General features: G+C 55.3%; 1 protein-coding gene across 1 annotated transcript in view; it reads left to right on the top strand.

Moving 5' to 3' along the window:
* LOC138467575 (chitin synthase chs-2-like) overlaps positions 1–24,023 on the top strand; it is a 299,897-nt gene that overhangs the window by 247,209 nt on the left and 28,665 nt on the right. The window contains exon 16 of the mRNA XM_069607708.1: positions 144–254. Coding sequence (XP_069463809.1) covers positions 144–254 — 111 coding nt within the window. The remainder of the gene's footprint in view (positions 1–143; positions 255–24,023) is intronic.

Here is a 24,023-nt window from a genome sequence, read left to right as displayed (position 1 = left end):
CTTGCATTGTTGAAATAAGGGATATAAAAGAAACTAAGTGCAAAGTGTCGCCCTAAATTAAAAACATTTGCAACCAAAGCTTAGCGTTCAGCCTGTATGAATTTACTGATAACTTTGGCGTCTTGAAATTCCCTTATTTTAAGGATGAAAAGACATTTTGGGAGTGTTTGATAAAGAATTACTTGGAGCCCATTACGGAAGACAAGAAAACACAAGAAAGGATTCAGAGAGACTTGAAATCAATGAGGAACAAGGTAAGGTCATGTTTGCCAAAATTTAAATATCTCCCCTAAAAGGAACAATGACCAATAAGCAGTTGTATTTGATTGTGCCCTATCAGAAGAGTCTATTATCACGTTTCAACTTGATTTAATGTTGAATAAGCAGATGATGTCAATATTGTAAAAAAAATACCCAGCATAAAACAAAGAGGTTTTCAGCCCATTTGTTGATTCACTTTAAATCATCCAGGGAGCAATCGTACCACAGTAGTTCTACATTTGAAAGACATGCTTCATTTTAGGATTGCATTTGGTCTAGTAAGGCAGGGAGGAGGTAGGGCTACGCTGGGGTGCACAAGGGTTAGTCAGGCTGAGCTATGATTCATTTTCCCATAGACAAAAAAGGTCAATCCGCTGGACGGATTTGGACCAGGTCTGAAATAACTTGGGCACAAAGAGATGACTCGTGATCCATGCATGGTTTAGGGTTATTCCGTGCCGTAGTTATTTTTAAATTTGACGGAGAAGGGGGTGCCCCATTCCCCAAATATTATAGTTAAACCTCTGATGGTGCATTGCAGGATCATGTTTTTCAGAAATGAAATGACCACCATCTTGTTTTTCTCTCGATGCGAGAGATATTTGCGGCTATAGCTGAGTCTATTGGAAAATGAAACACAGTAAAAAGTGATTTGCAGGTCAAAAAACATACAAATGTCATCAGACTAGAGGTGGAGGGATGGCTAGAAAGCATTGAGTGAAATTTGGGAGATGAAGGGGATCCAGTGACCGAGTTTGCAACACAAAGCTTTGTGTAGCATCGGCCATAACCGCCATCTGAAAGCAAACTGCGTCACAGAAGCAGTGTATGCTCTGCGGTGAAAGGGAGAGGACACAGGAGGAGGGGGAGCTGGCACAGATGAGGGGGCACTTGGTGATTGCCTGGGAACCATTTTGTTTTTCTGCTGTGATATTTGCAGCTATAACTGAGGTTACAAAGGACTACAGATACCTTTGTATCATGTTGCCTGACAAATTAACCAAACTCACAAGACTGCTTAGAGGAATAGGCCGGCTCTTCTATTGCTTTGAAGGTAAGCAGGGTCAGCACCGCTTTGAAGCTAAGCAAGGTCAGTCCCGGTTACTGGATGGATGGGCGACCAAATGGGCATCTGAGTTATTTACTTTTTTAAAACCGTGCTACTGTCAGCCCTTGAAGGTTTTGTACTCAGAGACATTTTTTTTCCTTTTGTTGAATTGCATTCTGGTGTTTGTAGTCTCCCAGTCAATAATAAATAATAAAACTGGTATTTTTACAGCAACAGTGGGTTTCTTATCCCTTCAGTAACAAGGACAAACACTGCTTAGCTTCAAAGTGAGGAAGCGGTCAGCGCACTAAGGCCATGTTGCCCAATATATGCCCCCCTTAGAAGAATACTTAGAGAAACATGGCTGGACCCTTCCTCGCTTTGAAAATAAGAAGGGTTGGTCCCGGTTACTGCATGGATGGCAGTCTAAGTCATAAATGCTGTGTGTTTTCTTAGTTTTTTTAAATATCTCATAACACACAGCATCCGCATTTTTATAAAACAGAAAAAATGAAATTTTTAAAATCACATTTATGCTGAACACTGCTATCAGAGAACCCTGGCTTTAAGGAGTTCGAGACACAGCACTTAACCATTATGCTACAATGATGTTACTGTTTGGATGTTTACAAGTTTCATACCTAGCCTTTTATCATTGAGCATATTAAATTATAGGCTAAGTATGAAAAGTATGCCCATGAAGCACCAAGTCATTGAGGCCTAATGGTTGAATGCTGGGCCTCGAATTCCTGCAGTCCAGGGTGTAGACCGTGCTTGTGGTTTGGAAGTGTTCTAAAAATCTATGCAATAACAAAACCCTTGACATTCAAGGAAAATACTTTAGTTGCAGGGATGTTATGGTGACCTATACTTTGCAACAAAACCTTTGAAATTCTTGTAAAAAACTTTAGTCGCAGGGACGTTAAGGTGAGAACACAATGATGACATCACAGATCATATTACTGATGACATCACCAATTACATTACAACAGTAACTGGCATTAAGCATGGCCTTCAGCCTTGGTCAGTGTGCATGGCTAAATATATTTCAACATATGAATGGCTACTAGTCATGGCCTTCAGTTATGGACAGTGGTCACAACTTTCACCCATGAGCAATGAATATTTTAAAACATTATCAAGCTACCAACCATATTTGTTGGCCTTTACCAGTGGAAGCCGCTTTCCACTGTGTCCTCTGTATATTATATACACTGAACAGGCACTAGCCATGGACTTTAGCACAATACTGGCCGGTGGACACAATCTTTGACTGTGCCCACTTTATATTCTTGCATATACATGGGCCACTAGCCATGGCCTTTGACCTTGATCAGTTTGTACATCTTTTGGCCATGTCCACTGTACATTTTCAAATAACAAAATGCAATAACCAATGGCCTCTGGCCTTGCCCACTGTGTATTACACAACACTAACCAGCCACTAGCTATGGCCTTCAACCGTGCCTACTGTATATTGTATACTCTAACCAGCAACTGGACATGGTTTTCAACACAATACTAGCCAGTGGCCATGGCCCTTGGCTGTGCCAAATGTATATTCTGACATATTAATGGGCACCAGCTATGGCCTTTAGCCCTGGCCACTGACTAAAGCTTCATCATTGTTGTCATAGTATATCATAATTGTGGTCATAGTCTGCGCAACAAGGGGCACAAAGTTAAAGGTGCTTTAGCTGAATTTCCAGGGTTTTGTTGCATTAAGTTCTCACCCTAACGTCCCTGCAACTAAAGTATTTTCCTTGAAAAAAAAAATATATATATATATTGATATTTAGGACAAATGTATATTTTCTGCTGTGCACCTATTTACACACCATCAGCTTTCAGGCCAGAAGCCCACCTTTCAAGAATAAATGCACATACAGCAAAGAAATATGCACATGTAATGACAAATAAGCACTATCTGTGCATTTTCTTTTGAATGCCTGCAGGCCTTAGGAAAGTGAATGCACGTTTCACTGTTTCCCATTGGCAACCCTGAAATGATAGCAACAAACCCAATAGTCAGAGCAAGCAAAATCTGAATCCAGATAACTGCAAGGTCGGATGCCTAAAGAGAATGGGGGTTAGCCCCATAGTAAACATAGCTTGCCATTTGTTAAGGTCTGCGATATCTGCTGCCATTGTTCCAGCAGCCTTACCATCGGACGCCGGACGGCAGTCAGAAATGTAAAGGATTGTGCTATGATATCTACAGCGCACAAGTTTAACCAATCACATTTACTTCATTTAAAAGTCCTAAGACATACGTGTCTGTAATGGAGGATAGCTAGTGTGAATTTCAATCACTATATCTAGCCCTTCCTAATAGTTCACAAGCTGGCATGCACCCAGCTGTGGATGTCTTTTGTTCTCCAATTGAGCAATGATCTCACTTCTTCAATATGATTGAAAGGTTTCTGATGCCAGACCTGGACTCACAACAGACCAGGGGGGCGTCAATGCAAGGGTGTAGCCATTTCAGTAAGCGTTCTATGTTCCCAGAGAGGCTGGGTATATGTGGAACTAAGTCAGCATGGGAACTCTGGTACATGCAATATCCTTTCTAACATTTACAGGGTAATTCATAGAATTTTGCACAAAAGTGGCGCACACGGCTGGCGCACAGTGTCCCCGTGCGATACACTGCGCCAGCCGCGTGCGATAAAATCCATTTCATCGCACAGCGTATTCATGGATTTTAGCCTCCAAAACCAGCCGTGGTGCAGAGTGGCGCAGCGACCCTGCAGCAGCGCCAGTTACGCCCCCAAGAACGCCCTCGCGCAAGGAAAAGCCATCAAAATCCCCAATTCATCGCAAATGTCTGCGCTAACCCTGGACCAGTTCACAGGGCTGCCAAATAGCAAATGCCAAGCAGGAAACGTGTATTTCAGGGCTTCGCGGGAAGTTTCACACGCGATTGTCCTGGGTACGTGTATATCAGCGGTGCGCATGAAGTAACACACTCGATTCCATCAGGGCACGTGTATTTCAGGGGTGCGTGGGAAATTCCACACGCGATTGTCCTGGGTATGTTTATTCCAGGGGTGAGCAGGAAGTTTCACACGCAAATTCAGCAGGGTACGTGTATTTCAGGGGTGCGCGGGAAGTTTCACATGCAAATTCAGCAGGGTACATGTATTTCAGGGGTGCGCGGAAGTTCCACACGCGATTGTCCTGGGTACGCGTATTCCAGGGGTGCGCGGGAAGTATCACACGCAAATTCATCAGGGCACGTGTATTTCAGGGGTGCGCATGAAGTTTCACACGGGAATTCAGCAGGGTATGTGTCTTTCAGGGGTGCGCGGGAAGTTCCACACACGATCGTCCTGGGTACGTGTATTCCAGGGGTGCGCGGGAAGTATCACACGCAAATCCAGCAGGGTACATGTATTTCAGGGGTGCGCGGGGCGTACTACACGTGAATTGGCCATGTGGGTCCTCCCAGGTGTGCCCTCTACACCCTCCACGGCCCCTGCAGGCAGCCCACACCACAGGGGACTACCCTGCACCCCTGCTCATGTTACGCAGGCAGCCCATCCACCATGGGCGTGCACCCCGTCCCAGCCACATGTCACCTTGCATGACTGATCAACAACGCATGTCTCCCAGCACCCTCACCCCCCAGCACTGTGGGGCACCTGCCAGCAGGCCCCCACACATGTCCAACTCATGTCCCCCTGGACCCCCACCCCCCAGCACTGTGGGGCACCCTCCACCAGGCCCCCACTCATGTCTCCCAGCACCCCCATCCCCCCGCAGTGCAGGGCACCATCCACCAGGCCCCACTCATGTCCAACACATGTCCCCCTGCACCCCCACCCCCCTGCATCCAGGGGCACCCTCCACCATGCCCCCACTAATGTCTCCCAGCACCCCCAACCCCCAGCAGTGCAGGGGCACACTCCACCAGGCCCCCACTCATGTCCAACTCATGTCCCCCTGCACACCCACCACACAGCATCCAGGGGCACCCTCCACCAGGCCCCCACTCATGTCCAACTCATGTCCCCCTGCTCCCACCCAGCATCCAGGGGCACCCTCCACCAAGCTCCCACTCATGTCCATCTCATGTCCCCCTGCACCCCCACCCCCCAGCACTGTGGGGCACCCTCCACCAGGCCCCCACTCATGTCTCCCAGCAGCCCCACCCCCCCGCAGTGCAGGGCACCCTGAACCAGGCCCCACTCATGTCCAACTCATGTCCCCCTGCACCCCCACCCCCCTGCATCCAGGGACACCCTCCACCAGGCCCCACTCATGTCCATCTCATGTCCCCCTGCACCCCCATCCCCCAGCACTGTGGGGCACCCTCCACCAGGCCCCCCATTCCTGTCTCCCACCTCCCCCACCCCCCAGCAGTGCGATTTGCCTGGGTACGTGTATTTCAGGGGTGCGCGTGTAGTCTTACATGCGATTTCATCAGGGTACGTGTATTATGGGTCCGCGTGAACTTCCACACGTGATATCAGCAGGGTACGTGTATTATGGGGTTCGCGGGAAGTTCCACACGCGATTGCCCTGGGTACGTGTATTTCAGGGTGCGCGGGAAGTTCCACACACGATTGTCCGTGGTGCGTGTATTTCGGGGTGCGCGTGAAGTTTCACAAGCGATTTCAGCAGGGTATGTGTACACTGGGTGCACGGGAAATTCCACACGCGAATCCAGCAGCCTACGTGTATTTCGGGGGTGCCGGGGAGTCCTACACGTGAATCGGCCATGTGGGTCCTCCCAGCTGTTCCCTCTACACCCTCCACGGCCCCTGCAGGTGGCCCACACCACAGGGAACTACCCTGCACCCCTGCACATGTCCCGCAGGCAGCCCATCCCCCATGGGCATGCCCCCCAGCCAACCCACATGTCACCTTGCACTACTGCCCACCATTGCATGTCTCCCAGCACCCCCACCCCCCAGCAGTGCAGGGGCACACTCCACCAGGCCCCCACTCATGTCTCCCAGCACCCCCACCCCCCAGCAGTGCAGGGGCACCCTCCACCAGGCCCCACTCATGTCCAACTCATGTCCCCCTGCACCCCCACCGCTGAGCATCCTGGGGCACCCTCCACCAGGCCCCCACTCATGTCCAACTCATGTCCCCCTGCACCCCACCCCCCAGAAGTGCAGGGGCACACTCTACCAGGCCCCCACTCATGTATCCCAGCACCCCCACCCCCCGCAGTGCAGGGCACCCTCAACCAGGCCCCACTCATGTCCAACTCATGTCCCCCTGCACCCCCACACCGCTGTATCCAGGGGCACACTCCACCAGGCCCCACTCATGCCCATCTCATGTCCCCCTGCACCCCCACCCCCCAATACTGTGGGGCACCCTCCACCAGGCCCCCACTCATGTCTCCTAGCACCCCCACCCCCCCGCAGTGCAGGGCACCCTCAACCAGGCCCCACTCATGTCCAACTCATGTCCCTCTGCATCCCCACCCCCCTGCATCCAGGGGCACCCTCCACCAGGCCCCACTCATGTCATCTCATGTCCCCCTGCACCCCCACCCCCCAGCACTGTGGGGCACCCTCCACCAGGCCCCCACTCCTGTCTCCCACCCCCCACCCCCCAGCAGTGCGATTTGCCTGGGTACGTGTATTTCAGGGGTGCGCGTGTAGTCTTACACGCAATTTCATCAGGGTACGTGTATTATGGGTCCGTGTGAACTTCCACACGCGATATCAGCAGGGTACGTTTATTTAGGGTGTTTGTGGGAAGTTCCACACGCGATTGCCCTGGGTACGTGTATTTCGGGGTGCGCGGGAAGTTCCACACGCGATTGTCCGTGGTGCGTGTATTTCGGGGTGCGCGTGAAGTTTCACACGCGATTTCAGCAGGGTACGTGTACTCCGGGTGCGCGGGAAATTCCACACGCGAATCCAGCAGCCTACGTGTATTTCGGGGGTGCCGGGGAGTCCTACACGTGAATCGGCCGTGTGGGTCCTCCCAGCTGTTCCCTCTACACCCTCCACGGCCCCTGCAGGCGGCCCACACCACAGGGCACTACCCTGCACATGTCCCGCAGGCAGCCCATCCACCATGGGCATGCCCCCCAGCCAACCCACATGTCACCTTGCACTACTGCCCACCAACACATGTCTCCCAGCACCCCCACCGCCCAGCCGTGCAGGGGCACACTCCACCAGGCCCCCACTCACGTCTCCCAGCACCCCCACCCCCCAGCAGTGCAGGGGCACCCTCCACCAGGCCCCACTCATGTCCAACTCATGTCCCCCTGCACACCCACCCCCCAGCATCCAGGGGCACCCTCCACCAGGCCCCCACTCATGTCCAACTCATGTCCCCCTGCACCCCCACCCCCCAGCAGTGCAGGGGCACACTCTAACAGGCCCCCACTCATGTATCCCAGCACCCCCACCCCCCCCGCAGTGCAGGGCACCCTCAACCAGGCCCCACTCATGTCCAACTCATGTCCCCCTGCACCCCCACACCGCTGTATCCAGGGGCACCCTCCACCAGGCCCCACTCATGTTCATCTCATGTCCCCCTGCACCCCCAGCACTGTGGGGCACCCTCCACCAGGCCCCCACTCATGTCTCCCAGCACCCCCACCCCCCCGCAGTGCAGGGCACCCTCAACCAGGCCCCACTCATGTCCAACTCATGTCCCTCTGCATCCCCACCCCCCTGCATCCAGGGGCACCCTCCACCAGGCCCCACACATGTCCATCTCATGTCCCCCTGCACCCCCACCCCCCAGCACTGTGGGGCACCCTTCACCAGGCCCCCACTCCTGTCTCCTACCCCTCAGCAGTGCGATTTGCCTGGGTACGTGTATTTCAGGGGTGCGCGTGTAGTCTTACACGCAATTTCATCAGGGTACATGTATTATGGGTCAGTGTGAACTTCCACACGCGATATCAGCAGGGTACGTTTATTTAGCGGGTTTGCGGGAAGTTCCACATGCGATTGCCCTGGGTACGTGTATTTCAGGGTGCGCGGGAAGTTCCACACGCGATTTTCCGTGGTGCGTGTATTTCGGGGTGTGCGTGAAGTTTCACACGCGATTTCAGCAGGGTACGTGTACTCCGGGTGCACGGGAAATTCCACACGCGAATCCAGCAGCCTACGTGTATTTCGGGGGTGCCGGGGAGTCCTACACGTGAATCGGCCATGTGGGTCCTCCCAGCTGTTCCCTCTACACCCTCCACGGCCCCTGCAGGCGGCCCACACCACAGGGCACTACCCTGCACCCCTGCACATGTCCCGCAGGCAGCCCATCCACCATGGGCATGCCCCCAGCCAACCCACATGTCACCTTGCACTACTGCCCACCAACGCATGTCTCCCAGCACCCCCACCCCCCAGCAGTGCAGGGGCACATTCCACCAGGCCCCCACTCATGTCCAACTCATGTCCCCCTGCACTCCCACACCCCAGCAGTCAGGGGCAACCTCCACCAGGCCCCCACTCATGTCCAACTCATGTCCCCCTCCACCCCCACCCCCCAGCACTGTTGGGCACCCTCCACCAGGCCCCGACTCATGTCCCCCAGCCAACACGTCATCAGAATCTAGATCCCTGGCCCTTATGGCCTGCCTCCACATGCCAAACACCCACCCATGAATTGCAACCACCCTCTTAGAAATGCCAATTACATGATACAACCCCAATGGCAAGTATGTAAATGAACACATGTCCCTCACATACACACAATGGGTGTCAGTGAATGTCAAAACCCATATCATGATATGCATGAAACCAATGAGATGATACTACACATTGAAGTTTGATGAAGAAAATGTATTAAAAGCAACATAAATGGAATCAAAAATAAACAAACGAAAATGGGAATTAAAAACAAAAAGCAGCATGTCCGTAAAATAATGTAAAACCACAAATCATAATCCAAAGGAAAGGTGTCCAAAGTCACAGTTCAAAAACGTAAATCCAATGGAAAATCAAAACCGAAAACCATTGCATAAATTCCAAATAAAAAAAATAAAATCCAACAGTCAACTATATACAGATAAACAATCCAGGGTCCATGATCCCAACAGAAGAAATGAAACCTATCTAATAATACTACCCAATAAAAAAAACTATATACAAAAATGTGGTCCATTGTCCAAAAGGTCCAAAAAATATAAAAAAGCAAAGGAAACCTAACACTAACTACATAACTATTTACAAGGGCAGCGGGCCAGTCCGACGGCTCACTTCGGGATGTTCCGGGCCAGGGCATCATCGAACTCCTGCTCAATGTCCCGGAGGCGGTCCTCCTCCATGGCCCCGAGGGTCCGCAGGGCCGATGACATGTACTGCTCCAACTCCCTGCGGATTGCCTCGAGGCACTCGGCCCGCCTTAGGGCCCTCCGCATGGAGTTCTGCGCCCTGACCATCGTGAGCCGTGCCTCTTCCACCCGCTGCCGCTCCGCATCTATGGCGTGGCCCAACCGCTGCCACACGGAAGACACTTCCCGTCCTGGGTCCTCCTGCCCTCCGGCCGATGCCTGCCCCTCCGATGTCGAAGGCCCCGAGCCATCATGGCTCCCACCTCGCTGCTGCTGCTGCTGTGCCTGTGCCCGTGCCCTGGCTCCTGCTGCCTGCACATCCTCCACCGGCTGGGGTTCAGTCGTTGATGTGGCCACCCCTGCTGGATGTCCGACTCCCGACTGTGGCAGGGATGTCTCCTCCACCAGCCTGGCCGCACCGTCAGAGGCAGCTGCACAGGGCACCCAGGTGACAAATGGGTGGGAAGATGGCACGGAGGACGACTGGTGCATAGGGTGTTCAGTTGAGGAGGGGGTCGGAACAAGCTCCAGCAAACGGAGGAATCCGGCCTGAGTGACCTGTCCCAGTAGGCCGACGCAGTCAACGAGCCATTCGAGATAACATGCAGTCTCCTCATGAAAAGACTGCAGGTCACCTTGCATGGCCCGTTGACGCAACGCCACACCAGTCAGGACAGGCTCAACCCGTACCTGGATAGACACGTCCGCAGGCAGAGGAAGGCCAATTGTTGTAAGCTCATCCCCTGCCTGAAAACGGGTCTGGACGTAGGCATCCCTGCTGGTGCAAGATGATGCAGTGATAGGATCAGGGACAGGATTGCACACAGGCACCTCCGCTGTGGCCTGTGCTGCCTCCTGTCCCTGGTCCTGCACTGCACCACTAGCACGAGTGGAATCCTCACCTCCAGACCCCGTCTCTGTCGCTTGCACGGCCTCCTCCTCCACCAAACCCCCCACCAACCTGGATGACTCTGTGCCATCTTCCCCCGTTGGGCCCTGTGGGGTCCCAGCTGCCCCTTCTGCTGCCGAGGAGTCCAACTCCGACCTCCGCCTCTTGGACCTCCCCCCGGCAGCTGCGGCCTGGGATGCGGCACCGGACTCCTCTCTCCCCGACGAGATGACAACCTGGGAGGGGAGCAGGCCTTGTGTCTCCTACTGGCGGTGCGATCCCCTCCGCTGTGCTCCACAGCACCTTCTCTGCCCTCTTCATCAGTTGACGCTGCAGACAGGGAGAAATAAAACACAGGCATCAGGGCACTGTACAATGGACACATACACACATGACAGTTGTACATGAGTGGCATTGGCAAACCTCAGACATGGCATCACAATCGCCAACACACATGTCATTTCAACTCACACACATGAGCCATACCACAGCCATATCGCAACAGCCAGCACCATTCTTACACATACAACAGCATGAGCAGGCAAAGGTGAGCCAGACATCACATGCAACACAGGGAGTGTACTACACATGCACACACACCACCACACATGCATGCATGTGTACACCTCTCCATACTGTCGCAGTGTTCAGATTGGCATCCATGTCACATCTGCCAATCAGGCTTCCACATCCGCTGTCACATGCATCCATGTTGCATCACTGTTGCACCCTTGTCAAATACACACACATGCACATGTACACAGTGCTGATATATGCATCTGAAACCAACATCCATGTGTGACATCACGAACATGCCTACTTACATACACATTCATCCAAACATGTGTGCCCACACAACTGCATTTGGCATGCAAGCCTACACACACAAGCACCATCCATGTCTCACACATGAGAGCCCTTGCATGTGTTAGCCTCACGGCCCTGTGAACCCCCCCATACTTGGCCCCATAAAAACACATGTGCAACCTGCACACTATTGGCACATCACCACACACACAGCTTACAATCATGATGCAGGTACACTTACCACTCGACTCCAGACGGGTCTGCCTCTCAAGGGCCTGGACGTGGAGCGCTGGGGATATGCGTTCCAGGACCCTCATCTGATCGTCTGACAAGTGGCCCCGGCGCCCCTTAGCATCCGCTGCCTTCAAGAGGCGCCGGGCCTTGTTGAGGGTCCTGGACCTGAAGTCCTCCCAGCGCTTCTTGACATGATGGAATAGTCGGACTGCCACCCCCTCCGCGTTGATGGCAGTCACAATGTCCGTCTAGATCCGAGTCCGTCCTTCCTTGTCAGCGCCCAAACTTCTGAAGAGGGCATCATACTGCCCCAGGACTTGCTCCACCAGAACACCAACTTCGGTGGCAGTGAAGCTGGTGCCCCTCTGCCTCTCTGGCCAGGGGTTGTCAGTGGTGCCAGATGTTGCAGTGCCCAACATGACAACCCCAGAGGCAGGAGTGGGTGGGCAACTGGGTCCTGGGGCTGGTCTGTGGAGCGATGGAATCCCAGTCGGGAGTCTTCGGTTCCAGCAGGGGTGGTCACAGCAACAGCACCCCTGGCTGATGTGTAGGCAGCAAATGGGAGGGCACGTGGGCAGCAGGCAATCGGGCAGTAGCAGATGGCAGGTTGGAGCGTGCTCGGGGCTCTGGGGGGCAGTAATTTGGCCTTCTGGGCAGGAGTGTGGTCTTCCGTGTGCTTACGCGTGGCCAGAGTGATTTGGCATGTGAAAATCCAGCACGTCTGTGTGTAATTCGAGGAAAGGGCCTTAGCGCGTAAGTGCGTCAGCACACGTATGCGAATTCATTGGCCCAAAGACACCAGCGCGTATGCGCGTCTGTGTCGTGCGTGCGCGGGCATTTCCCTGTACACGGGTGCATGTTACACTTCCAATGACTGCACGTCAGAGTGTCAGCTCGTGTAATTGGAGGATCGGGCCTTAGCGTGTACACGCGGAAGTGACGCTGGATGTGTGGGCATGTTTAAAAGGTACGTGTAGAATTCAATTTCCTTGTACGTGCTTTTCGTGGAGAGCGAGTGGGTGAAATCTGTACTTCTTGTCGGTTCACACGCGATTTACTTCACGGCGTTCCAAGTTCGTAATCCCTGTTACCTCTGACAGCTTTTTCTCTTTTTGTCTTTTTCCTGGGCCTGTTTCCTCAAACTGCGTTCACTTCTCCTGTTGTCCTGTCTCCTCAGACAGCATACAAGTCTTCTTTTGGCGGGGGTGTTGCCAACGCGCACACGCGCGTATTTTTCACACGATTTTTCCAGGCAGACGGTGAGTCGCACACGTATTTAACCTCTGTGCTTGCCCCGTGTGTTGCGTACCCCTTCAGAGGTCATTCCAGGCTGCGTGTGACACACATACGTTCATTTTTGTGTTTCTGGGTGCCACAGCGTAGTGCAGGTTTATTTTTCCACGCACGTGGTCTAGGAGGTGTTGCGTGCACATTATCTCCCTTTTTTGGGGTGCCTGTGCATTGCGTGACCCGTCATCTTCCCCCACGGGTCACATACAGCCTTGCTAGAGCATTAGGGTACAAATTCCATCTAGTACCCTACCCCTTTGACCCCCAATTGCCCAGGACAATAGTTTACTGCAACTCCCATACACACAACAACATCAGTGCCATGGTTGGGAGGCGAGCACGCGGTAAGGGTGGCAAAGGTGGGCGAGTCTCTAGAGGTGGCTGTGGTGGATACGGTAGGGGATGTGGCCGGGACTTGCAGGGTGCCCCTAGCCCCCCATGTGTGGGTGACCAGTCAGGGACACCCATGCCCCCCCTGGTTGAGGGTGACATGGCTGACACCATCCCTGCTCAGCCCTTGTTGGACCAGCCCATTGTGGCACCAGACCTGGCACAGGGTGACTACATGGCTGACTTCCAGGTCAGCAGGTCTAGGCCACGTGTGGCGGTGCACATTGGTGTCACCAGGCCATGTGAATCAGGGGCAGCTATGTCATCTGCTGCCCCGAGTAGGCAGGGTGGGGAGGCTGCAGGGGCAGCTGCGGCTCCATCCACCCCAGCTCTGAGTCTCCCAGCCAGGACAGTGTCGGTCCCAGTCCATCCTGCTGACATTCCCCCTGACTACATCACACTTCAGCTAATGCCTGCACCAAGTTCGTTCCATGGTGAGTGCTCATTCCCACACTCCTAGTCCACAGTCCACTTGGGCTCCTGCCCCTAGTGTCCAGAGCGGCGTAGGACACTCAGGATCCCCACCACCTTCCAAGCGGAAGAGGAAGAGTGCTCGTCTAGTACAGGCTGATGCCCCAGACACGGCTACACAGTCCGGCCCACCAAGGAAGCCCATCAGGCCGAACGTGATGCACTTGTGGAGTATGTGTCCTCACATGATAGCGAAATGGTGATTACTGCAGGATGCAAGACCACACCTGCACAACGTCAGGCACACTGGCAGACCATCACGGACATCATAAGTGCCTTTGGATTCGTGAGGCGCACAACTAATGATTGCTACAAGCGCTGGAATGACCTGAAGTGCAGGTCAAAGAAAAAGCTGGCCTCAAGTCATGCTGCAACTCTAGTGACTGGAGGTGGGTCTCCAGCAGAGGACATTGAACTCACTCCACATGAGTATGTTGCTGGGACCTACGTCACGGAGGGACAGATCCAAGGCGTGGGAGACCTGCCAGATTACGAGGCATTGTCCGGTGAGTGCACATGCATTTGTGTGTCATCCATGTGCATGGTGTGTATGTGAGGGCTTCTGATTGAGTGCCAGGATTTGGGTATTGCAGTATCCCTTCTGGCAAAAGTAGACATTCATCCCATCCTCACGCCAGTTGCCCTTGAAGTGTCATCTTGCCACAACATAGTTGCGTATTATTCTGTGTTCATTCAGGCTGATTGTTTGCATTCCACCACTTTCACTAGGCATTTCTCAGTCCTATTGTCACATGTGTGACATGGCTATGGTACATGCCATCTGTGTGATGGCATGTGTCATGTATGTGTATTGGACATGCCAATCACAGGCCAATGTGTGATGGCACTGCTGGCCAGCATGCAGCAAATGTGTTGGTCTTCCATCTTGGTGTCATCAATGTGTGCCATTTGCCTCCCCTTCATACGCAGTGACGGTACATGCATGGGAGGCTTATAGTCATGTGGGACATGTGTCAATGAAGTACTGTTTCTGTTGCTTCTCAGCCCTAATTCTGTGCCATGGTGCTAATGCATGTTCCCATTTCTTTTCTTTCATGTCTTTGCAGGGGCTGATGCACTTGATACTGCTGGGGTTGTGGAGATGGAGCACACCCAGCAGGGGTCTCAGGCCCGACCGGGCACCAGTGAGGGATGTGATGTGGTGGTGGGTGAGAACCCACATTGCTGCAGACCATTATCTCAATGGGTGTCTCTGGGTGCACCTCCCCCGAGCTCTATTCAGGTGTCGATTCGGATGATGAGACCTATGTGCCGTCGCAGGTAAGTGTTTCTGGGAGGGATTCTGTACTGTCCAACCCACCTGCACCAGGGGTAGAACCCTCAATGGGGATGTCAGTGTTGGTAGGTTTGCCTTTGGTGGTTACGGATGCAGGGTCACACTCCGCAACATCTGATCCTGTTCCTGGGCCAGCAGATCAGAGAGGGAATGCAGTCCTGCAGCCTCAGGCAGTGCCGGCACAGCAAGGTTCATTTCACCTTGCATCAGACAGGTGTGGTGCCCGCCGATGCGGTGGCCGTCCGCCACCTGGCAATACTGCATGGGAGCAATCCATACACGGTATGGCAAACCAACAGGCAGCATCATCTGAGATGATGGCTCAGGCCATGGATAGGGTGGCCACTTCCATTGTCCCCCAAGAAAGGCTGATGGAACAACTACAGCAGGCAAAAGACTCCATTTGCCAGTCACACAGGGAGGACATGTTGGCGTCCAACAGGGACAGACGTGCGGCACTGGAGACTCTGTGGGAAGCCATTTCTATTGTGTCCCAGGGCCACAGGGATGCCCTGAGGGTGGAACTCCGTCAGCTCAGGGTGACTCTTGTTGAGCTTGAGGCTTCAACTGACACGAGGACAGAACAGCAGCTGGAGCGGCTCACACATACGCTCTCAGCTGAGATGCAGGAAACTAGGGAGGAGATCCGGGCATCCCGTGAGTTGTTGCATGGGGACCTCCGCACGATTATCCTCCAGAACCAGACCTTCCACACCTGCATGCTTGCTGCCATGGAGGACCAGACTAGGGCTTTGCGTGGGCTGCCTCCCATAGTGCCTCCACCTCCTGATGCAGCTGCAGAGGGTGAGGAGAGCGACAGCAGGGATTCTCCCACAATAGGGTAGCCGTGCAGGCCATGAGCCCATGGAGGTGTTTTTTTTCGCAAGATCCACACAGGTGGGTTTTGGTGTGCACCCTGTCCTTGGACCTCCTGGGTGGCCTCCCCCAACCCTCCTGGCCCATAAATGGCAATTTTTGATTTTTGATTTTTTTGACAGTGTGTTGCCTTGTGTGGCTCCCATGGGCATACGCTTTATTGTGGCTGGGCACATGCAGGCTTGTCCTGAATTTGGGTTAGATGCTTGGGTTTGTGTGACACACACCCCTCCTGCTTCCCATTGCCATGGGCTTGTAAAAGATGTGCCCAAGTGACATTGACTTACACAGTGAAGTTGGACTCCCATTTGATGTGTGGCCAGTCTATAGTCAATACTATGTATACATTCCTAGTGCATATTGTTGGTGTATTGTACACTGCATGGTGTATTGATATGTGCCTCTGCATCCATCTCATCCTCCTAATTTGCAGGTCCATTTCTCATGTCTTCAGAAGGCAGTCTACTTTGGAAATGGAGTCCATGTTGTAAGCAGTGCACCTACATTTTTGCGTGGCGCTAACACTGTATAGTTGGAAGTGTTCGAAGTGCTGGCATCATCAGGTAGTGAGACTACCAATTTTTTTAATCCGTACTGTCATGTTTATGGTAGGTTGGAGGTTGTGTAGGTGATTAGTATTATTGCTAAATATTTGGTAATGTGTGTTGTTGGTCCTGCATTACTGTGAGCATTTCATGTGTGGCCAGTTTCCATTAGGGACACTGTAGTTTGTGACACTTGTGTCATGTTGTGGGGATTAATTTGTTTGCTCTCACATAGCATGACATGCCATGGTGTGTTGTGTGGTGGTGCCGGGGAGGGGTTGGGTGACATGGCACTGTTCTCATGTTGCATTTTGCAAGTGGGTATTCATTTTTGTTGCACAGAAGTGTGTCTTTTGATGACACTGCATTGGTGGTGTTTGTGTAGGTAGGGATGCACACATTGTGACACTTCCAGATGAACAATCTCAGGCTGCTATGGTTCTGACAGTTGACTGTCCCTTAATTCATCAGAATTGTCAGATTGAGACATCACTGATTGTCAGATGGTATGTGCCAGGGCTGTGTACACTCCACAGGGGTGTGCTTTCTATGTGAAGTAATTAGCCACCAGCTGCGTACGGGCTGCCTCAACCCGTGCCCTTTCCCCTCTCATGCGCAGCGGGTGTGCATGTGGTTGGGGATGTGCGGGCACCACCATGTCCACAGCCAGGCCCCGGCGTGTTGCAACATTGTGCAGGAGACATGCTGCCACTATGATCCTGAACACTACTGGGGGAGCGTATAACAGCTGCCCGCCAGAACGGTCAAGGGAGCGAAAGCGTGACTTGAGCACTCCGAATGTGCGCTCCACTATGCCCCGGGTTACAATATGGGCTGTGTTGTATCTTACCTCGGGAGGCGTGATGGGGTTCTGAATTCGCGTCATCATGTGGGTGCTCGGAGGGTAGGCACTGTCCCCTGGGGAGGTGGTGATGGCGATCATTAGTGGGGTAGTGACATTACTCTGTATCTGTCATGCATGCATGTGCTGTGGCATTTATACTCACCAAGCAGCCATGCATCGCCATGCCGCCCAGCTTCCATGTCCTGGTTTCGGGTTGACATGCTGTAAATGAAGCTGTCGTGGGTGGACCCTGGATAGTTGGCATATACTGAGGTGATGATTCCCTTGGCATCACATACTACCTGGACGTTGATGGAATGCCAGTGCTTGCGGTTTCTATAGATGTGCTCAGATGCCCTGGGGGGACGTAGAGCCACATGGGTGCAATCAATGGCACCTAGCACTTTGGGGAATTGTGCCACCCTATAGAAATCCTGGCTGACAGCCTGCCTTTCTGCAGGTGTTCTGGGCAGGTATATGTGCCTGCGGACTGATGGGCGTGCAGTGATGATGGCCAACACCTGGTGTAGGCACCGTGACTGCGTGGCCTGTGATACCCCCCCACTACGTCCGCTGAAATGATCCGGTAGCCAAGAAGTGCAGTACATTGAGGACCTTCTCCAGGGGGCTGAGTGCTTGGGAGCACAGGGTGGGTGATGTGAGGTCATCCTCCCACTCACTGACCAGGTCGGGTATTATGTGTGGTGGAAACCTGTACCTCCCATACACCTGGTCATCAGGCATACCAAATAGGCTGGTTCTGGGTATGAAGATTCTGGCCCTGACTATCCTCCTCCTCCTCCTGCGGTATCCCACGGCCACTACTGCTAGGAACGGTATATTCATCCTGGCGTCTGAACTTGTTTGTTGTTTGCGCACTCTTTTATGCTGTGCGGGACGTGCGCCTGCTTCATGCTGGCGTACGTGTTTCCGGATTGGACCTTTTTTTTGGCGCGTTGTAGGCGACCGTGTAAATCTTCCCGCCTACCCCAGGAATGCACGTAACACGCTCTCCCAGGCCCAGTTGCGAGTAAATATTCCCGCCCACCCCAGGAATACACGTACCCCACTCTCACAGGCCCAGTCGCGTGTGGAAGTTCACGTGAAACCCGTAATACACATACCCTGCTGATATCGCATGTAGAAGTTCACGCGAACCCATAATACACGTACCCTGATGAAATCGCGTGTAAGACTACCCGCGCACCCCTGAAATATACGTACCCAGACAAATCGCACTGCTGGGGGCTGGGGGGTGGGAGACAGGAGTGGGGGCCTGGTGGAGGGTGCCCCTGGATGCAGGGGGTGGGGGTGCAGGGGGACATGAGTGGGGGCCTGGTAGAGGATGCCCCACAGTGCTGGTAGGGGTGGTGCAAGGAGACATGAGTGGGGGCCTGGTGGAGGGTGCCCTTGGATGCAGGGGGATGGGGGTGCAGGGAGACAGGAGTGAGGGCCTGGTGGAGGGAGCCCCTGGATGCAGGGGGGTGGGGGTGCAGGGAGACAGGAGTGGGGGCCTAATGGAGGGTTCCCCTGGATGCAGGGGGGTAGGGTGCAGGGGGACATGAGTTAGACATGAGTGGGGGCCTGGTGGAGGGTGCCCCACAGTGCTGGGGGGTGGTGGTGCAGGGAGACATGAGTGGGGGCCTGGTGGAGGGTGCCCCTGGATGCAGGGGGGTGGGGGTGCAGGGAGACAGGAGTGGGGGCCTGGTGGAGGATGCCCCTGGATGCAAGGGGGTGGGGGTGCAGGGAGACAGGAGTAGGGCCTGGTGGAGGGTGCTCCTGGATGCAAGGGGGTGGGGTGCAGGGGGACATGAGTTGGACATGAGTGGGGGCCTGGTGGAGGGTGCCCCACAGTGCTGGGGGGTGGGGGTTCAGGGAGACAGGAGTAGGGCCTGGTGGAGGGTGCTCCTGGATGCAAGGGGGTGGGGTGCAGGGGGACATGAGTTGGACATGAGTGGGGGCCTGGTGGAGGGTGCCCCACAGTGCTGGGGGGTGGGGGTTCAGGGGGACATGAGTGGGGCCTGGTGGAGGGTGCCCCACAGTGCTGGGGGGTGGGGGTGCAGGGAGAAAGGAGTGGGGGCCTGGTGGAGGGTGCCCCTGGATGCAGGGGGTGGGGGTGGAGGGGGACATGAGTGGGGGCCTGGTGGAGGATGCCCCACAGTGCTGGGGGGTGGGGGTGCAGGGAGACAGGAGTTGGACATGAGTGGGGGCCTGGTGGAGGGTGCCCCTGGATGCAGGTGGGTGGGGGTGCAGGGAGACATGAGTGGGGGCCTGGTGGAGGGTGCCCCACAGTGCTGGGGGTGGGGGGTGCAGGGGGACAGGAGTGGGGGCCTGGTGGAGGGTGCCCCTGGATGCAGGGGGTGGGGGTGCAGGGGGACATGAGTTGGACATGAGTGGGGGCCTGGTGGAGGGTGCCCCTGGATGCAGGGGGCTGGGGGTGCAGGGAGACAGGAGTGGGGGCCTGGTGGAGGGTGCCCCTGGATGCAGGGGGGTGGGGGTGCAGGGAGACAGGAGTGGGGGCCTGGTGGAGGGTGCCCCTGGATGCAGGGGGGTGGGGGTGCAGGGGGACATGAGTTGGACATGAGTGGGGGCCTGGTGGAGGATGCCCCACAGTGCTGGGGGGTGGTGGTGCAGGGAGACATGAGTGGGGGCCTGGTGGAGGGTGCCCCTGGATGCAGGGGATGGGGGTGCAGGGAGACAGGAGTGGGGGCCTGGTGGAGGGTGCCCCTGGATGCAGGGGGGTGGGGGTGCAGGGGACATGAGTTGTACATGAGTGGGGGCCTGGTGGAGGGTGCCCCACAGTGCTGGGGGGTGGGGGTGCATGGGGACATGAGTGGGGGCCTGGTGGAGGGTGCCCCTGGATGCAGGGGGGTGGGGGTGCAGAGAGACCTGAGTGGGGGCCTGGTGGAGGGTGCCCCACAGTGCTGGGGGGTGGGGGTGCAGGGGGAAAGGAGTGGGGGCCTGGTGGAGGGTGCCCCTGGATGCAGGGGGTGGGGGTGGAGGGGGACATGAGTGGGGGCCTGGTGGAGGATGCCCCACAGTGCTGGGGGGTGGGGGTGCAGGGAGACAGGAGTGGGGGCCTGGTGGAGGGTGCCCCTGGATGCAGGGGGGTGGGGGTTCAGGGGGACATGAGTTGGACATGAGTGGGGGCCTGGTGGAGGGTGCCCCTGAATGCAGGTGGGTGGGGGTGCAGGGAGACATGAGTGGGGGCCTGTTGGAGGGTGCCCCACAGTGCTGGGGGGTGGGGGTGCAGGGGGACAGGAGTGGGGGCCTGGTGGAGGGTGCCCCTAGATGCAGGGGGGTGGGGGTGCAGGGGGACATGAGTTAGACATGAGTGGGGGCCTGTTGGAGGGTGCCCCTGGATGCAGGGGGGTGGGGGTGCAGGGAGACAGGAGTGGGGGCCTGGTGGAGGGTGCCCCTGGATGCAGGGGGGTGGGGGTGCAGGGAGACAGGAGTGGGGGCCTGGTGGAGGGTGCCCCTGGATGCAGGGGGGTGGGGGTGCAGGGGGACATGAGTTGGACATGAGTAGGGGCCTGGTGGAGGGTGCCCCTGGATTCAGGGGTGTGGGTGTGCAGGGGGACATGAGTTGGACATGAGTGGGGGCCTGGTGGAGGGTGCCCCACAGTGCTGGGGGCTGGTGGTGCAGAGAGACATGAGTGGGGCCCTGGTGGAGGGTGCCCCATAGTGCTGGGGGGTGGGGGTGCAGGGAGACAGGAGTGGGGGCCTGGTGGAGGGTGCTCCTGGATGTAGGGGGGTGGGGGTGCAGGGCGACATGAGTTGGACATGAGTGGGGGCCTGGTGGAGGGTGCCCCTGGATGCAGGGGGTGGGGGTGCAGGGAGACAGGAGTGGGGGCCTGGTGGAGGGTGCTCCTCTATGCAGGGGGGTGGGGGTGCAGGGAGACAGGAGTGGGGGCCTGGTGGAGGGTGCCCCTGGATGCAGGGGGGTGGGGGTGCAGGGAGACATGAGTTGGACATGGGTGGGGGCCTGGTGGAGGGTGCCCCTGGATGCAGGGGGTGGCGGTGCAGGGGGACATGAGTTGGAAATGAATGGGGGCCTGGTGGAGGGTGCCCCACAGTGCTGGGGGGTGGGGGTGCAGGGAGACATGAGTGGGGGCCTGGTGGAGGGTGCCCCTGAATGCAGGGGGGTGGGGGTGCAGGGAGACATGAGTAGGGGCCTGGTGGAGGGTGCTCCTGGATGTAGGGGGGTGGGGGTGCAGGGCGACATGAGTTGGACATGAGTGGGGGCCTGGTGGAGGGTGCCCCTGGATGCAGGGGGGTGGGGGTGCAGGGAGACAGGAGTGGGGGCCTGGTGGAGGGTGCTCCTCTATGCAGGGGGGTGGGGGTGCAGGGAGACAGGAGTGGGGGCCTGGTGGAGGGTGCCCCTGGATGCAGGGGGGTGGGGGTGCAGGGAGACATGAGTTGGACATGGGTGGGGGCCTGGTGGAGGGTGCCCCTGGATGCAGGGGGTGGCGGTGCAGGGGGACATGAGTTGGAAATGAGTGGGGGCCTGGTGGAGGGTGCCCCACAGTGCTGGGGGGTGGGGGTGCAGGGAGACATGAGTGGGGGCCTGGTGGAGGGTGCCCCTGAATGCAGGGGGGTGGGGGTGCAGGGAGACATGAGTAGGGGCCTGGTGGAGGGTGCCCCACAGTGCTGGGGGTGGGGGTGCTGGGAGACATGCGTTGGTGGGCAGTAGTGCAAGGTGACATGTGGGTTGGCTGGGGGGCATGGCCATGGTGGATGGGCTGCGTGCAGGGGTGCAGGGTAGTCCCCTGTGGTGTGGGCCGCCTGCAGGGGCCGTGGAGGGTGTAGAGGGAACAGCTAGGAGGACCCACATGGCCAATTCACGTGTAGGACACCCCGGCATCCCCGAAATACACGTAGGCTGCTTGATTCGCGTGTGGAATTTCCTGTGCACCCGGAGTACATGTACCCTGCTGAAATTGCGTGTGGAACTTCACGCGCACACCGAAATACACGTACTCTGCAAATTTGCGTGTGAAACTTCACGCGCACCTTGGAATACACGTCCCCTGCTGAAATTGCGTGTGGAACTTCATGCGCCCACCGAAATACACGTACCCTGAAAATGTGCGTGTGAAACTTCCCGCGCACCTTGGAATACACGTACCCTGCTGAAATCGTGTGTGGAACTTCCCGTGCACCCCGGAATACACGTACCCTGCAAATGTGCATGTGAAACTTCACGCGCACCTTGGAATACACGTACCCTGCTGAAATCGCGTGTGGAACTTCACGCGCACACCGAAATACACGTACCCTGAAAATTGGCGTGTGAAACTTCCCGGGCACCTTGGAATACACGTACCCTGCTGAAATCGCGTGTGGAACTTCCCGCGCTCCCCGGAATACACGTACCCAGGCCAATCGTGTGTGGAACTTCCCGCACACCCTGTAATACAGGCACACGCTATTTTTCACACAGCGGGTGTCCGTGTTTGTCGGTACCCCTTTGCACCTCATTTGTCCTAGAGGGCCACAGTATGGGTCATTCATCATAGCTGTATATAGGTGCTTTTTGTTAGCGCACATTTTGGCACACATTTATTTCAGGCGCAGGGACGCTACTGCCTGCTTTCTTGTGGCGGACTTGTTTTGCCCTGTGCGCGTCTTTGACCGTGCGCTGGTTTGCCCTATTCGATTCCATGAATACGAATTGTAGGGGAGCATGTGGGCGTTCCGCGCACTTGCCTCCTGTAATTCCCCCGTGACACCCATATTTTCACGCGTTGTTCCCCATTCCGTGTGTTACTCCCCGTGTTCCGCCTACTTTTGTTATGTGCGCCGCGCTATGTGTGATTTCGCAGCGGCTGTGGCGCACGCCGTTGGATGACCTGTGCGCCGGCGTGAGCCGCGCACTTTTTCAGTGCACATCCAATATTTTTCTCGCACACAGACTTCCATGAATCGATGTGCACTGGTTTCCCTGCGATTTTCGCACTTGCACTGCGATTCGCACGTTTTGCCACCATTGCGCCGGAATTTTCAGCGCACATTAATTCCATGAATCGGCCTGTTAGGTTTCTCCGTGCTTGGATCTTAAAAGGAGGCGTAGAAGAAAACAACTCTTTGTTAGGAATCAGCTGCAAACGGAGTAGGATATTACTAGTGGTGTTGACCATTCAAACTCCCCTACCATGGGGGAGAAAACATATGATACAAAGAGGGAGAAAGACCCTCCTCTTAAATTTCCTCGGACATATAGAGGACATCTGCTGGAAGAAATGTGTAGCTCGTTTGCAACTGAGGACGAGAGACAAGGACACCAAGTTACTGCAGCTTTAAGAAATCTACAGGTGGAGTGTTTATTCCAGCAGTTCCAACGCAGCTTTAAAAGCATTTCCATGAATCGAAGTGTCCGCGAAGTGCGAGTGGAAGTGCAGTTGCTGGCAGGGTATTCCAGGATATTACATGGAGGAGTTTGGTTTTGCAACTTTAAGAAATTAAGAAGTGGAGTGTTTATTGCCAGCAGTTCCAGTTCAGCTTCAAAGACATTTCCCTGAATCGAAGCGCTTGCAAAGTGCGAGCTGGAGTGCAGTCGTTGGCAGTTGGTGAAAGTGGGGAAACAGTAACGTAAGATACTTATGTAAGACCTGATCTGTTCCCATCTTGATGTGAATTGCCACATAGCTGGAAGGAGCTTATTACAGACAAAGGGCCTCATTACACGGTAGGCGGTAGGGACATACCGTTACCGGTAAGGGATTACCGGTATCGGTAAATCCCCTCCCCAATCACGACCCGGACATACCGCTATTAGCGGCACCGCAAAGTACGGTGGCACTATTAGCGG

Source organism: Ambystoma mexicanum, chromosome 4q (assembly GCF_040938575.1).
Source record: "Ambystoma mexicanum isolate Mex_15411 chromosome 4q, UKY_AmexF1_1, whole genome shotgun sequence".
Classification (NCBI taxonomy): Eukaryota; Metazoa; Chordata; class Amphibia; order Caudata; family Ambystomatidae; genus Ambystoma; species Ambystoma mexicanum.
Note: the sequence above shows the minus strand (reverse complement) of the source record. Positions and strands in the feature narration are given on the sequence as shown.